The sequence below is a fragment of the Ovis aries genome, chromosome 6 (assembly GCF_016772045.2).
Source record: "Ovis aries strain OAR_USU_Benz2616 breed Rambouillet chromosome 6, ARS-UI_Ramb_v3.0, whole genome shotgun sequence".
NCBI classification, from domain to species: Eukaryota; Metazoa; Chordata; class Mammalia; order Artiodactyla; family Bovidae; genus Ovis; species Ovis aries.
The window spans coordinates 84,096,119-84,111,563 of NC_056059.1; the positions used below are offsets into that span (position 1 = coordinate 84,096,119).

The 15,445-nt window shown below is 40.7% G+C and overlaps 1 protein-coding gene across 6 annotated transcripts in view; it reads right to left on the reverse strand.

Moving 5' to 3' along the window:
• Nucleotides 1-15,445, reverse strand: part of CENPC (centromere protein C) — a 119,729-nt gene that overhangs the window by 91,182 nt on the left and 13,102 nt on the right. For 3 of the 6 annotated variants that reach the window (XM_060417150.1, XM_060417152.1, XM_060417151.1), the window contains exon 2: nt 15,301-15,415. In XM_060417150.1, the coding sequence (XP_060273133.1) occupies nt 15,301-15,345 (45 nt within the window). In that variant the 5' untranslated portion in view covers nt 15,346-15,415. Of the gene's footprint in view, nt 1-4,472; nt 4,722-15,300; nt 15,416-15,445 lie in introns of those variants that run through there. The other 3 variants (XM_060417154.1, XM_060417153.1, XM_012180069.4) reach the window with 1 other exon arrangement.

Here is a 15,445-nt window from a genome sequence, read left to right on the forward strand (position 1 = left end):
CTTATATTCTTCCCAGAACTTTGCCAGTGTTGTATACCATAAAAACATGTTTTGTTATTTTGACATGTCAAATAAATAAGACTAAAATTTATGAGATTAAAGTGTTTTTCGTTAAAGAAAATTAGTGTTTCACATACCCTATTAATTTCAGGAGGTACCGAAGGAGCAAAAGATTAAATCTATTTTACAGATAGCAAACTAAGGAACAAAGACATCTAACGAGTCTGCATTTTATCACAAGATACAAAATTAATGCAAGCACTTAGGTCTCTCATCAGCACTCACCATTTGAAACACTTAAGCAAATCCTTGATAATTAATGTTAGTTAACTCCCTTCCGAGGTCTAATTTAAGGTCATACTTCTAATTTAACACAATAAAATGAAAAAGTCATATTTTCACACTGAATGTTTCTGAACGTTAAATAACACCTGTATACAGTATTATAAAGTAAAATAAAGTAAAAATAAAAAGTTAAAATAAATAAATAAATAAATAACACCTGTAAAGTACTCTGTTACTCTTTTAAATAGCAAAAATTTAAGGCTAAGACAATACATGCCTTCAGCAAATATGAATCAAGCACCTACTAGAGGCCAAATGCTATTTTGGCACAGTAGAAAACAAGACAGACAAGGTCTTTTAATTTTAAATTAAAAGTTAGAATACAAAAATTATTAATTTTCAAACACATTTAAAAACTTTCACATTCAACTCATCTTCATTCACTTTCAGATTCTTTCATTCACTATGAGATTTTGTTTCTCAAAGAATATAATATACATCACAGCTGCTGCTGGCTGCTGCTAAGTTGCGTCAGTCGTGTCCGACTCTGTGCGAACCCATAGACGGCAGCCCATCAGGCTACCCCGTCCCTGGGATTCTCCAGGCAAGAACACTGGAGTGGGTTGCCATTTCCTTCTCCAACGCATGAAACTGAAAAGTGAAAGTGAAGTCGCTCAGTCGTGTCCGACTCTTAGCGACCCCATGGACTGCAGCCTACCAGGCTCCTGCGCCCATGGGATTTTCCAGGCAAGAGTACTGGAGTGGGTTGCCATTGCCTTCTCTGATACGTCACAGCAGAGTTTCTCAAATCTAGCATTGATGACATTTTGGGCTGAATGACTCATGAGGGCCTGTCCCGTGCATTGGCAGGATACTTGCAGCATCCCTGACCTCCATCCATTGGATGCACTTATATCCCTCATCCACACCTTTTTAAGACAACCAGAAATTTTCCCAGGCAACACCAAACACCTCTTGCAGGGCAAAATTACACCCAGTCTGAAATCACTAAAGTATAGGAATGACTGAGGATAATCTCTCAACTCCTTTCTCCTTTTGTCTTTTAAATGAGTTATGATGCAAAGTCAGATATTAGAACTAAAAGGGTCAAAACAATTCTGACTTTGGGGGGACTTTCCCAGTAGTCCAGTGATTATGACTTCAGGCTTCCAATGCAGAGGTCGGGTAGTGGATTCGGTCCCTTGTCAGGAAACTAAGATCCCACATGCCACATGGCACAGCTAAGGTGTGGAGGTGGAGTGAACTGTGGCATTTGCTTCAAGCCAAATCTTCTCAACAAACTTTCATGATCAAGTGATTCCTGGACAAAAAACAAAAGTAGAATCGTCCCATTCCCCAGTGAATTTGAATAAAACTGGTAATAAAATCAGGTGCAAACACAAAAGATGACACTGGAGAAGAACCAAACTGGATCTATAAGGCATCCTGCACATGAGGTGGCACACATATTCATACTGTGCCAAGAGCACCTGCATCTTATCATATCACTCTGAAAAATCAATACTATATGAATAGCTGGATGTGTTTTACTAGGAAAATGATTTATGATTTTTGTCATGTCAGTGTTTCTGCATCAGTGCTTTGGCTCAGTAATGAACACGAGACTTTTTGTTGAAAAATAAAAGTGAACTGCGATCAAAAGAATAAAACACAGAAAACCAGCAGCTGCTCTTCCAGTTTCAGTGTTGTCTCTCTCTCTCCTCCTTAATCTGAGAAGCCAAGTGCAGTCAATGGGGAGGACCATTACAAAGAGAAGGAAAGAGAACTTGGAAAGGAGACACAAGGGCAATGTTTACAGAAGACTGACAGAAAAAGCAGGCAGCAGGAAAAGCAGTCAATGTGAGAACTAAGACAAGCTTCAACCAGTCCAAGCTTTCCATATTCTGAAGGGCATCATCCTAAAACTAGGAGAAACTTATAACGTGAGATCATAGGGAGAAAAGAAATTTCTTATTAATAATATCATTGATATTATTATTATTGATCATAGATTTTAAACACATCCCAACATCAATATAAATAAAACACTGATCATGATTTTTAAAAAGAGAGAACGAATGAGAAGATAAGCCACAGATGAGGAGAAAATATTTGCAAAAGGCACATCTGATAAGGGCTGCTATCCAAAATACACAAAGAACACTTAAAACGCAATAAAAAAAGGGGACTCCCCTGGAGGTCCAGTGGTTAAGGCTCCAGTTTCCAATGCAGAAGGTGCAGGTTCAATCCCTGGTCAGGGAACTAAGATCCCACATGCCTCCCAGCACCATCAACAAATAAAAATGAATAAAATAGTTTTTTATCTCAATTAAAAAACAAATGGTCCGAAGACCTTAAAAGATACCTAAGAAGATATATAGATGGCAAGTAAGCTTGTGAAAAGATGCTCTACATCATGCGTCAATGGGAAATGCAAACTAAAGCCAGATACTACTATATATCTGTGTGTCCAAAATCTGGAAAAATGACAATGCCAATTGTGGAACAATGCAAACTCTCATTTTGGAAGGCAAAACTACCAGCCACTTTTTGGTGGTTTCTTACAAAAGTAAACATACTCTTACCAAATGACCCAGCAACAGTGCATTTTTCTTTAGTCAACAGTATGTAAGTGTTGGTATAGACAGTACTTTTTACCATGAGCACATGTGTTATTTACATTATATATAATTGTCAGCTGAAAAAAATGCACAACTTAAAATTTATAATTTCTATTTGGTGACCTTACTTAGGACCATAGCTCAGGAGACAGACTCTCAGAACTACCCTGAAGAGGTAAGGGAGGACCTAGGATATACAGGAGTTTGGGCTGGGGGGAAAAAGAAATCAAGTATCAAAACTACTGCTAATCACGAAAAAAGACACCTCAAGCTAATAATTTTAGTACTTCTCTCTAAATGCGAAGACGCTAGAGTCCAGACTCACATAAGTCTCTTTAACTATCTAGGGCCAGTAGCCTGTTTCCTACATCCTTAAGTCCCCTCAGGCACACTTAGACGCAGCTGCAGTTTCGGGTGGCCTGAAGGTGGGCTACATTCTGTTTACTTAAGCGGAGGGCAATAATTTTTGTCCACAATAAACTTTATGCATGAAAGTGAAGTCGCTCAGTCGTGCCCGACTCTTTGCGACCCCATGGACAGTGAGCGGCCTGCACCAAGCTCCTCCGTCCATGGGATTTTCCAGGCAAGAGTACTGGAAAGGGTTGCCATTTCCTTCTCCAGGAAATCTTCCCAACCCGGGGATCGAACCCAGGTCTTCCGCATTGTAGACAGACACTTTACCGTCTGAGCCACCAGGGAAGTCCTACTTTATGCATACAAGCATATATATACAACAAGATCTTAAACGGGGAGATAAAGGAGAAACTAGGAGTTTAAGATAGGGACTGCTAAGGTTGTATAACGTAAAATAACCATAACAGGCTATGGGGTCGCCAATAGTCGGATACGAGACACAGCAGCTAAATTAACAAAACCGTAAATCTAAAGTACAGAAAAGGGAATACCAAGGAGTCCAGAAACTGTCCAATAAAAATGAGTTTCTGCCCCCTCAGTCATTCACCGCTTACACTTTTAACCAGGTGCTGCCTCTCAGAAACCTGTCAGAAACCTGCCTCTTTACACCAGCAATTCTGAAAGAAACTGTCAATTTCAAGGCTTCCCAACACTACCAAGGACAGAAAATTATTGGGAGGACTACGAACTGAAAGCTCAGTCGCTCAGTGGTATCCGATTCTTTGCGACCTCATGGACTGTAGTCCGCCAGTACCCTCTGTCCAGGGGATTCTCCAGGCAAGAACACTGTAGTGTGTTGCCATTTCTTCCTTCAGGGAATCTTCCCCACCCAAGGATCGAACCCTCCTCTCTGACATCTCCTTGCATTGGCAGGCAGATTCTTTACCACTGAGCCACTTGCTGAATTCCTAGAACTGAAGTTAGGCTCAAAAGTAGAAATCACAAGATTCTCAGAAGAGAAAGCTACCCGTCACAACAGGACTACAAAAAGCCTGAGGAAACACTGCAAGTAAAGTAACTCTGAATAGTGGCACCCTCTCACTTCCCAACTCAAAAAATTCGCGCTGCTTTCCATCGAAATCCTCCAGAAGCGACGACACCAGCCCGAAGCTTCATTCTCCCCGCCTCACCCGGTCCCAGGCCTGCACTTACCAGCCCCCATGCAGCCATGTTCCGGCCCCGCTCCGACCGGGCAGGGTTTTAGGGCGTAAGTCTACCCGGCTCAAAGCTCTGGGCAGCCCAGCGAGGATTCAGTTACCCCAAAACCAGCCAGAAGGAAACCCAGCAGCGCCCTTAGGCGAGAAACAAAGGGAGGGAGAGGGCGGGCTCCAAGAGTCCCCAGGCTACCGAGCAAGCGCGCCCAGCAGCGCGCCGCATCCTACGCAATTTAAAACGGACTGCACATGCGCAAAATGGGCTTGCCGACTCCAAAGGAAGAGAGACGTTGTGTGCCCGCCCCCTCACTTGTACTCTCCTCTCCGCCTTTTCGTAGCCCCACCCACCCGCAGTAGCCCCGCCCGCCCCGCCCGCCCCACCCAGCAGCGCGACCCCATCCTCCCAAAGACTTAACCTCTCTTGCTCCCACAGCTTCCTTGTCCCTTTCTGGCTCACTCTCCCTCTATCCCACGCGGAGGAGGTGTAAAACTTCTTGATGGTTACATTACAAAGTAAACAGTAATATTTGGAAGGATACAAGGTGAAAAAACTGCTGAAAACAGTTAAAGAGTAATGTTTTACTGTGCCGGTTTTACTGTGCTAGCCACACCCTAGCCCACATATGCATCATCTCTGAAAGGAATAATGGTATATTAATAATAGTGATGGATGATGTATTCCGCACCCCCCCCCCGGCCATTACACGGCGGGGGGTGGGGGGGGGATTACTATTTCTGTGAGGCAGTGCCAACAAAATGATCTATGTAAGTACATACCACTTAAGTGTGATGTCCTGAAAAGAATCCTAAATCAGAAGTCTTGAAACCTGCTCAGTGGACTAGTTATGTCATGTATGACAGGCTCTGGCACCATTTTAGCAGGTTCCTTATTTACATAACAGTAAAGTTAAGTTAGATGCTCTGAAGGCTGACTGCTGCTGCTGCTAAGCCGCGTCAGTCGTGTCCGACTCTGTGCGACCTCATAGACGGCAGCCCAACAGGCTCCTCTGTCCCTGGGATTCTCCAGGCAAGAACACTGGAGTGGGTTGCCATTTCCTTCTCCAATGCATGAAAGTGAAAAGTGAAAGTGAAGTCGCTCAGTCGTGTCCGACTCTTAGCGACCCCATGGACTATACCCTACCAGGCTCCTCCATCCGTGGGATTCTCCAGGCGTGAATACTGGAGTGGGTTGCCATTGCCTTCTTCAAGACTGACTAGACCTGACCATTTTATGAGTCTATGACTTTTTTTATGATTTAATAAAAAAATGTATCAGGGAATTCAAATCAGAAAATGGATTACCTTCCCTTAGGCAAGGGAAACAAAAGCAAAAATGAATAAATGGGGCTTTATCAAGCTAAAAATATTTTGCATGTTGGAGGAGATTATCAACAAAATGAAAAGGCCACCTATCAAAGGGGAGAAGCTATTTGCAAGTGGTACCTACAATAAGGAGTAAATACCCAAAATATACAAAGCATTCATATAATTTAACATCAAAAAGCTAAAGAACCCAATTAAGAGTGAGCAGAGGAGCTGAATAGACATTTTCTAAGCAGATCCAACCAGTCCATTCTAAAGATCAGTCCTGAGTGTTCTTTGGAAGGAATGATGCTAAAGCTGAAACTCCAGAACTTTGGACACCTCATGCAGAGTTGACTCATTGGAAAAGACTCTGATGCTGGGAGGGATTGGGGGCAGGAGGAGAAGGGGACGACAGAGGATGAGTTGGCTGGATGGCATCACTGACTCGATGGACATGAGTTTGGGTGAACTCTGGGAGTTGGTGATGGACAGGGAGGCCTGGCATGCTGCAGTTCATGGGGTCACGGGGAATTGGACACGCCTGAGTGACTGAACTGACTGAGTGCATAGATACAGAGAACAAACAGGTGGTTATGGGGGGGATGGGGGAGGCAAGAAATAGGTGAGGAAGATTAAGAGGTACAAACTTCTACTTTCAAAATAGATGAGTCACAGATATGAAATATATAGTGTAGGGAATATAGTCAATAACTAATAAAATATATTATTTATTGAATAAATTCATTAATCAAGAGTTGAACAAATATTTTTTTTAATTTGTAATGTTTTAACAAATGTTGTTACCAGAAAAGACTTTTTTTTTTTTTGTAGGAAAGAAGCACTGAAAAATCAGACAAGTCTGAGTTTTACTCTACTTCACTAATTCTGCCATAATGAACAAGTTAAACTGTAAGTTTCTCAATTCTCCTGTCGGTAAAATAGGAATAATGTTAAAGTTGTTGAAATCTGGATTAATTTGTTTTGAGATCTGGTTGAAATGCCTAAAACATGGCAAGAATTCAATAAATGATGCTACTGGTATTATTATGGTGCTTTTTGGACTTGGTCTAGCAGAACTTTTGCCAACCAGACTATATTATATAATTTGGTCTCACACTTGAAATAGTAACACATACAATTATTTACTGAGTGCATACTGTATGGCAAGTTCTATCCTAAATGTTCTCCATGCAATAACTTTTTTAATTCTTCGAACATTCCTATGAGAAAAGACAACTAATATTGACATTTTATAGTCAACAGAAATGGAACTGTCTTTAAGTAACTGCCCAAGATCACACTACCTTTAAATAGCAGAGCTGGGCATGAACCCATGTGCATAACTATGTAAAATTATGTGAACAGAAATGAGATCAGTGGTTACCAGAGGATGATGTCATGGGGGAAGAAGACACTGACTACAGAGAATCAGGAGGGAAATTTTTGCAATGGTGGAAATAATAATTTATGTCTTGATTATAGTGGTGGTTATATGTAAAAATACATATATGACCTCTTAAAACTGTGCTCATTTTTAAAAGGATGAACTTTGTTGTAAATTATATCTCAATAGGGGTCACACAGAGTCGGAGGCAACTGAAGTGACTTAGCAGCAACAGCAGCAGCAGGGGTTTCTCTGGTCACTCAGTGGTAAAGAATCTGTCTGCAGTCTCCCCTGGAGAAGGAAATGGCAACTCACTCCAGTATTCTTGCCTGGGAAATCTCATGGACAGAGGAGCCTGACAGGCTACAGTCGCAAAAGATTGGGACACGACTTAGCAACTAAATAATACCTCAGAACAACAGACTGGTTCCAAATAGGAAAAGTGGTACGTCAAGGCTGTATATTGTCACCCTGCTTATTTAACTTCTATGCAGAGTACATCATGAGAAACGCTGGACTGGAAGAAACACAAGCTGGAATCAAGATTGCTGGGAGAAATATCAATAACCTCAGATATGCAGATGACACCACCCTTATGGCAGAAAGTGAAGAGGAGCTAAAAGCCTCTTGATGAAAGTGAAAGAGGAGAGCGAAAAAGTTGGCTTAAAGCTCAACATTCAGAAAACAAAGATCATGGCATCTGGTCCCATCACGCGTGGGAAATAGATGGGGAAACAGTGGAAACAGTGTCAGACTTAATTTTTTGGGGCTCCAAAATCACTGCAGATGGTGACTGCAGCCATGAAATTAAAAGACACTTACTCCTGGAAGAAAAATTATGGCCAACCTAGATAGTATATTCAAAAGCAGAGACATTACTTTGCCAACTAAGGTCCGTCTAGTCAAGGCTATGGTTTTTCCAGTGGTCATGTATGGATGTGATAGTTGGACTGTGAAGAAGGCTGAGCGCCGAGAATTGATGCTTTTGAACTGTGGTGTTGGAGAAGACTCTTGAGAGTCCCTTGGACTGCAAGGAGATCCAACCAGTCCATTCTGAAGGAGACAACCCTGGGATTTCTTTGGAAGGAATGATGCTAAAGCTGAAGCTCCAGTACTTTGGACACCTCATGCGAAGAGTTGACTCATTGGAAAAGACTCTGATGCTCGGAGGGATTGGGGGCAGGAGGAGAAGGGAATGACAGAGGATGAGATGGCTGGATGGCCTCATGGACTCGATGGAGTCTGAGTGAGTCTGAGTGAACTCCGGAAGATGGTGATGGACAGGGAGGCCTGGCGTGCTGCGATTCATGGGGTCGCAAAGAGTTGGACACGACTGAGCAACTGAACTGAACTGAACTGAACTGAACTGAAACTTAACTTGAAAAATTAAGAACATGAGAGAGAGAGACATACAAACCAAATGCAATGTGTGAGCTTTGATCAGAGTCTTCGGATCAAAGAAGCTATATTAGAGCATTAACCAACAGTGGAAAAGTAAAATATTGACCACTGTATGACCGAGAATTGTAAATTTTCTTAGATATTATAATGCTATTGTTAATATAAGAGAATGGCCTTACCTCGTTTGTTAAGTATATTCACTTAGCTTTTTCTGACAAAATTGTTTTCAGATTCAAAGATTCTACCAGACTGTGACTGCCAAGTTAATAAAGTGTGCTTGCAATATGCAGATAGATGGCAGCAACGTTCACCAAAAAAAAAAAAAAAGTTAAGCACTATGTCTTAAAGTCCTGCATTGAGCTGGTAATTTTAGAGTGCTATATAAACTGATCCAGCATTAAGTTTCCTATGTTATTTTGGCACCAACCATTCGATTCTTAGTTGCAATTATACTTCATTATATAATACATTGCTTCTCTTAACAAGAACATAACAAATCTCTATTCTCTAGTCTCCATTTCTGTTGCCTCTAGTTTACTTTTAGACAATATAACTCTTTTCTCAAAAACAGAGCTTTTGTAATTTAAAACACACTTAGATTTTCAAAAATTTAATACAGTTGTGCATTATAAGTTTAACCTTGCAAAGACAAATTACTTTGATGGTACTAGGCAAAAATTTAAACAATGTACATTCATACTTGGGCTTCCTTGATGGCTCAGACAATAAAGAATCTGCTTGCAATTCTGGAAACCTGGGTTCAAACCCTGGGTTAGGAAGATTCCCTGGAGGAGGGCATGGCAACCCACTCCAATATTCCTGCCTGGAGAATCCCCATGCACAGAGGGGCCTGGTGGGCTACGGTCCATGGGGTCACAAAGAGTGGGACAGGACTGAGTGACTAAGCATTATTGATATAAACGTGCTCTAGATACATTATTTGAATAGATCATGGGCTTCCCTGGTGGCTTGAAAGGTAAAGAAAGACTCTGCCTGCAACTCTAGGAGACAAAGGTTCAATCCCTGGGTTGGGAAAATCTCCTGGAGAAGGAAATGGCAACCCACTCCTATTCTTGCCTGGAAAATTCCATAGACAGAGGAGCCTGGTGAGTTACAATCCATGGGGTAGCAAAGAGTAGGCACCACTGAGCATCTTTCACTTTCACTTTGAATAGATACATTATTCGAAAAACACAGTTTATCAAATAGCAGTACAGAATCTACCTGACTGTATAAATATACACAAATAGAGAAAAAGTGCCAAAAAGTTATGATACCCATCCAAACAATGCTAATGGTATAGATAATAGAATAACATGTAATTTTCATTGTCTTTGTGCCTTTCGCTTTTGTCTAAGACTCATGTAAGTTTACTTATAATTAGAAAAAATAAATTATTTTAAATATGTATAGGAAATGATATATATTGTAGACTCAAGTGCCTAAAGAAAGTTTAAACACACAAAATGCCAAAATTGTAGCTTGCTGACAATACCTAACAGTAAGAGATTTACAAGCTGAAAGAAATAGAAAGATAAACTACAAGCAAAGTTGTGAGGCAGAAACGATGTGCTGTTGATAAATTTGTCAGACACTGAAAAACTGTTCATATTTGCAAAATAGAACTAGATTATAGAGCAACTCCAATGTTAGGATAACTTTTCCTTTATTCCTATAGACCTTGGAAAACTGTATTGATCTGGGATAAGTTACATAAATTCATGCTAGTTAATTTAGGCATTTGTCAGCTTACAGTATGGTTGGAAGGGATGGAAAAATAATGTATTTTGGGCTTTTAGAAATGATTCCCAAACACACACTATAGAACTGAACCACGAAGAGCCAGTTGCATGAAGCAAAGTGAAAAACTGGGAAGTCGATTTTAATGCTTAGTTTCCAGAACCATACTGATGCTGCATAATGAGAAAGTCACCATAATTACCAAACTGCCATGTCAAGGAAGCCACCAAAACCAAGAAGTCTCCATGAGCAGGAAACATCCTAACTGCTTCTGGCTTCAGAAGCGCATTGTACCTGCCCTGATTGTTATCAGAAAACCAGTGTTCCATGCCTTGACTATCAACACTCATGAAACTGGTGATCACACACTGAGACTTCTGATAACATTGCCACAGAAAAATCAGATGCCTATAAACCATGCTCACCTACAGAAAAACCAAAGGACTGAGAAAGAATGAGTTCTATCTCCCCTCCTCCTTGCCAATATTGAATGCAGGCCCTCTCTAGCTACAAAGAAGACTGAGAAATGTTTTTAACTTTTAAGCCTCTGCAGTAAAGAATGGCACACTAGCAGGGGTTGGAATGGATGTAAAGCACCAACCTATGGTTAACAAGGTTATTGAATTAAACCACTCTGACAGAGCAACTAATGTCACTTCTGTAACAGTGATTCCTTACATTTTGTTTTCCTTTCTGTCACAGAAGATCTAGTAGAAACATTTTCTGAATAAAAATGACTTCAGTTCAGTTCAGTTCATTTCAGTCGCTCAGTCGTGTCCGACTCTTTGTGACCCCATGAATCGCAGCACACCAGGCCTCCCTGTCCATCACCAACTCCCGGAGTTCACTCAGATTCATGCCCACCGAGTCAGTGATGCCATCCAGCCATCTCATCCTCTGTCTTCCCCTTCTCCTCCTGCCTCCAATCCCTCCCAGCATCAAAGTCTTTTCCAATGAGTCAACTCTTCACATGACTTACTATGGCATAAAGTTTTCACCTAATCATTAAAATTAAGACTGTTTTCAGTTAGAATTAAAGCTGTGAAACATTAATGTATTCAGTTCACATATCTTCAAGATTTACTGCAATACACTGTGATACAAATGGCAATAAATTGTCAATAAACATTAATTAAAACAAGGGTCAGAAATTAGGAAGTACGAAGAGTCGGACACAACTGAGCAACTTCACTTTCACTTTTCACTTTCACGCACAGGAGAAGGAAATGGCAACCCACTGCAGTGTTCTTGCCTGGAGAATCCCAGGGATGGGGGAGCCTGGTGGGCTGCTGTCTATGGGGTCGCACAGAGTCGGACACGACTGAAGTGACTTAGCAGCAGCAGCAGAGAGGGATTGGAAACTTCTATTCAGATTTACCGACTGAATCAATTTCAAGAAATTGGATAATAAAGTATTTTAGAGACCCTTAAATATTGTAAAAATGTGCATCCATTCACTTTAATTGTATTATAACATAGATGACTTATAGATAACAAAGAATATTAAAATATTGGTTTTATATGAGTTAATCCATAAAGTTCACTCAAAGCTGTTGAGTTATATTTTTCATATATCCTGATCTAAAACAAATTCCTGTGATGAAGATGCTGATGATGACTATACAAGTTGGATTTTGAATATTTTCAAGAGTTTTATAATAATATAATTGTTATGTTTGTGCATGTGCTTAGTTGATCAGTTGTGTTCAACTCTTTGTGACCCCACTGACTGTAGCCTGCCAGGCTCCATGGAATTTTCCAGGCAAGAATACTAGAGTGGGTTGCCATTTCTTACTCCAGGGGATCTTCCCAACTCAGGGATTGAACCTGTGTCTCTTGCATCTCCTGCATTGGCAGGCGGATTCTTTACCAACTCTGCCACCTGGGAAGTCCATGATTGTTATACAAGGCAACAAAACAATCATACAACAACCAATGTTCACACATATCAGAAAAAAAAGAAATTCCTGTCATAGTGGGGGCTAAGAACTAGAATCACAATATTGTTTTCAGCTGGAAAATTTTAATAAATAGTTATGGTTACCACAATCTATAATACTTCTTATTGGCCTTGACTTCAAAACAATCCCTGTATTTGAAAAACTCAGTGTCCTGTTCATACAGAGGCTATATAAGTAACTAAAATATAATGGAACAAATACTATAATTACAAATTCATAAAATGCTATGGGAATGCAGGATGAGAGAGACAAATGTTCCTTTTGAGGATGCGGAAGGATTCAGAAGATCTTCACAACAAAGATATACTCAATATGGGTCTTCAAGGACAAGTAGGGAGTTGTATTAGCAAGAGGGCAGAAGGGCACCAAAGCAAAGTGTACAGTGATTGGAAAGGTATGAGGAGAGGGGAAAGACCATGAGTATTAAGACAACTGGGAGTAAGCAAAGTTTCTAGAAGAGAGAGTATTTTTAAGGAGTAGATTTAAAAGGGTTAGGAATGACCTTGTGATGTTTGAACATTTTGTTGGTGCTCAATTAATATTTACTGCTGATGAAAAAGATAAAAGAATGAATCTGAAGGACTGAGAATTCATAAAATGTTTGAAGCAGGGAAATGACTGGCTTATACTGCATTTTAAATGGATCAGAGAGGCAAAGAGTGGAAAACAGGAGGATGCTAGAAAGAAGCCAACCCACTCCAGTACTCTTGCCTGGCAAATCCCATGGATGGAGGAGCCTGGTAGGCTGCAGTCCATGGGGTCACTAAAAGTCAGACACGACTGAGCAACTTCACTTTCACTTTTCACTTTCATGCATTGGAGAAGGAAATGGCAACCCACTACAGTGTTCTTGCCTAGAGAATCCCAGCGATGGGGGAGCCTGGAGGGCTACTGTCTATGGGGTCGCACAGAGTCGGACACAACTGAAGCGACCTAGCAGCAGCAGCAGCAGCAGAAGGAAGCCGGGGCTTCCCAGGTGGCAGTAGTGGTAAAGAATCTGATTGGCTATGCAGGAACTTAAGAGATATGGGTTCCATCCCTGGGTCAGGAAGATCCTCTGGAGAAGGGCATGGCAAGAACCTGGTCGGCTATAGTCTATGGGGTTGTACAGAGTCAGATGCAACTGAAGCGACTTGGCATGCATGCAGAAAGCAGCCTGTTGCAGCTCTTAAGGCAAGAAATGAGGAAGCTGTTATCCCAGAGAAGTGAACTGGTTTGTTCAAGGTCTGGAGCTGGTTAGCAGCAAAACTGGCTTCTCTCCCTCTGCTTCAACACTTTTTCTTACCTACAAATTTATTATTCACCACCTAAAACTTGCAATATCTGTAAGAGGATTTCTATTGTAATGGTGCAGTGGTATAATGATGTTGAAAGTCATGGACAGGTCCAACTAGATAATAATATTTCAACAGGAGTTTTGCATTTTGTCAGTTTGGGGGGATATAATTTGAGCATTGTTATATTAAGGATCAATTTTACTTGCAAGCTGGCAAATCAAAGAAACTTACAGAAGCTGTTGAACTGGTTTCTGTAGTTTATTTTTTAAGTTAAGAAAGACATAATTAACTAGACAATTATTTCTCAAATATATTCCTATCTTTACATTTTTCTAGAGATATTCTTTCTCCCATGAAACTCTCTGGCCATAAGGCCAGTGACTACTTTTCTTCTATTCCAACCATTGATGATTACCACTCAAATCACTTCCTTAGTATACTGAAACTAAAAATTAATTATGGCTTTGTCTCAAAAAATGTATTTGGACTTATATTTTATCATTTAAAGTTTGGGGTAGCAAGAAATAGGTCTCAATATAAAGGCAAGGCAGTAATTCTGAATCTTCATCTCCCAATTTCAGTTTCAAGCTGTATTGAGGTCCTTTAATGGACCGGAACTTGGTGGTCTAGAGTCTACCGATAAGAAAGTAAAGGAGAGAGAAAGAGGCTGATATTCCTTGGTTTACGCAGAAAGCCAATAAAGCACCTGCACGGGGCTTGCTCTATTCATGAAAGCCTCAGGCACTCTCTCGATGGGGTGAAGGCACAGAGCGCCTTCTTGAGAGGGTCTTAGAAGCCCAGGCAGGAAAGTGAACTCAGAGAGCCTCTGTGCTCCAGGGGATCAGCCTGAAAAAGAGAGAGAAGGGAGAGAGAGAGAGAGAAAGAAAGACACGGGGACCAGAGCTCTGATGGAGCAAAGGTGTTTTAATCAACATGGTCTGGGCATATATACTGTCTTACAAGGTAGTTATTCTAAGCAAAGATAAAGATTAAAATTCCAGACTTACAAAACATAGGTGATCCATATATATAGAGAGAGTTGTAAACAATCACTTTTACCGTATGGTTCACAAGAAGGAAGAGGGTACATATCCCTATATAGAAAAAGTAATGAAAGAAATGCCTGGACTCCTCAGCCCCCAGGAGAGGCTTGCCTCTCCTCTTGATTCCTGAGTATTCAGTAATTAATAAGGAACAGAGAATTCCTGACAGATCCAAAACAGCACACAGGAAGCCTCCTGTTAAATGCTTCCTGACAAAGCTGTTTTCATTTTCATAATGTATCTGAACACTCTTTAGTTTACTGATAATCAGTCTGTATTGCTCCGCCTGAGAAGAACTTATTTGTAATTCTATGCAATTGCAATGAGTTTCTCTATAGAATTCCTTTCTCCATAGAACTTCTGTCACAATTAATCTTCAGACATTTCCTCTAGATGCTCAGTCACCTGAGAATACTTTGTGGCCCAAAGGAACAAATGTCCTTTTTTTCTTTGAAGCTGAATAATTCAGTTTCTCATTTCACTAGAAATATTTTATTCAGACTATATATCAAGTTTTTTTTTAACTTAAGCCAAATTTAACAGAAATCTAACCACTCATATTTCCTTGGGCCTCCTCCCCAGATTCCCCTAGATCTCGACTTTAGGAAATGCACTAGTGCCCCTAAGACTCCGAGTCTTGAATAAAAATAGCTCAAATAAAATTTTCAGGCTTATGACTTAAAAGCAATGAGATCCAGATAACAGGAGAACTCACTGTTCTGAGGAGTACTAAGAAGCCAGTGGGGCTCAGTGGACTCATACTCGTGTGGAGTGCCAGTCAGGGAAGATTCCAGGCATCTTCTTGTGGGTTATCGCTTGTATGTTGCCAACTACACCATGCATGTGAATGAAAAAGTTAA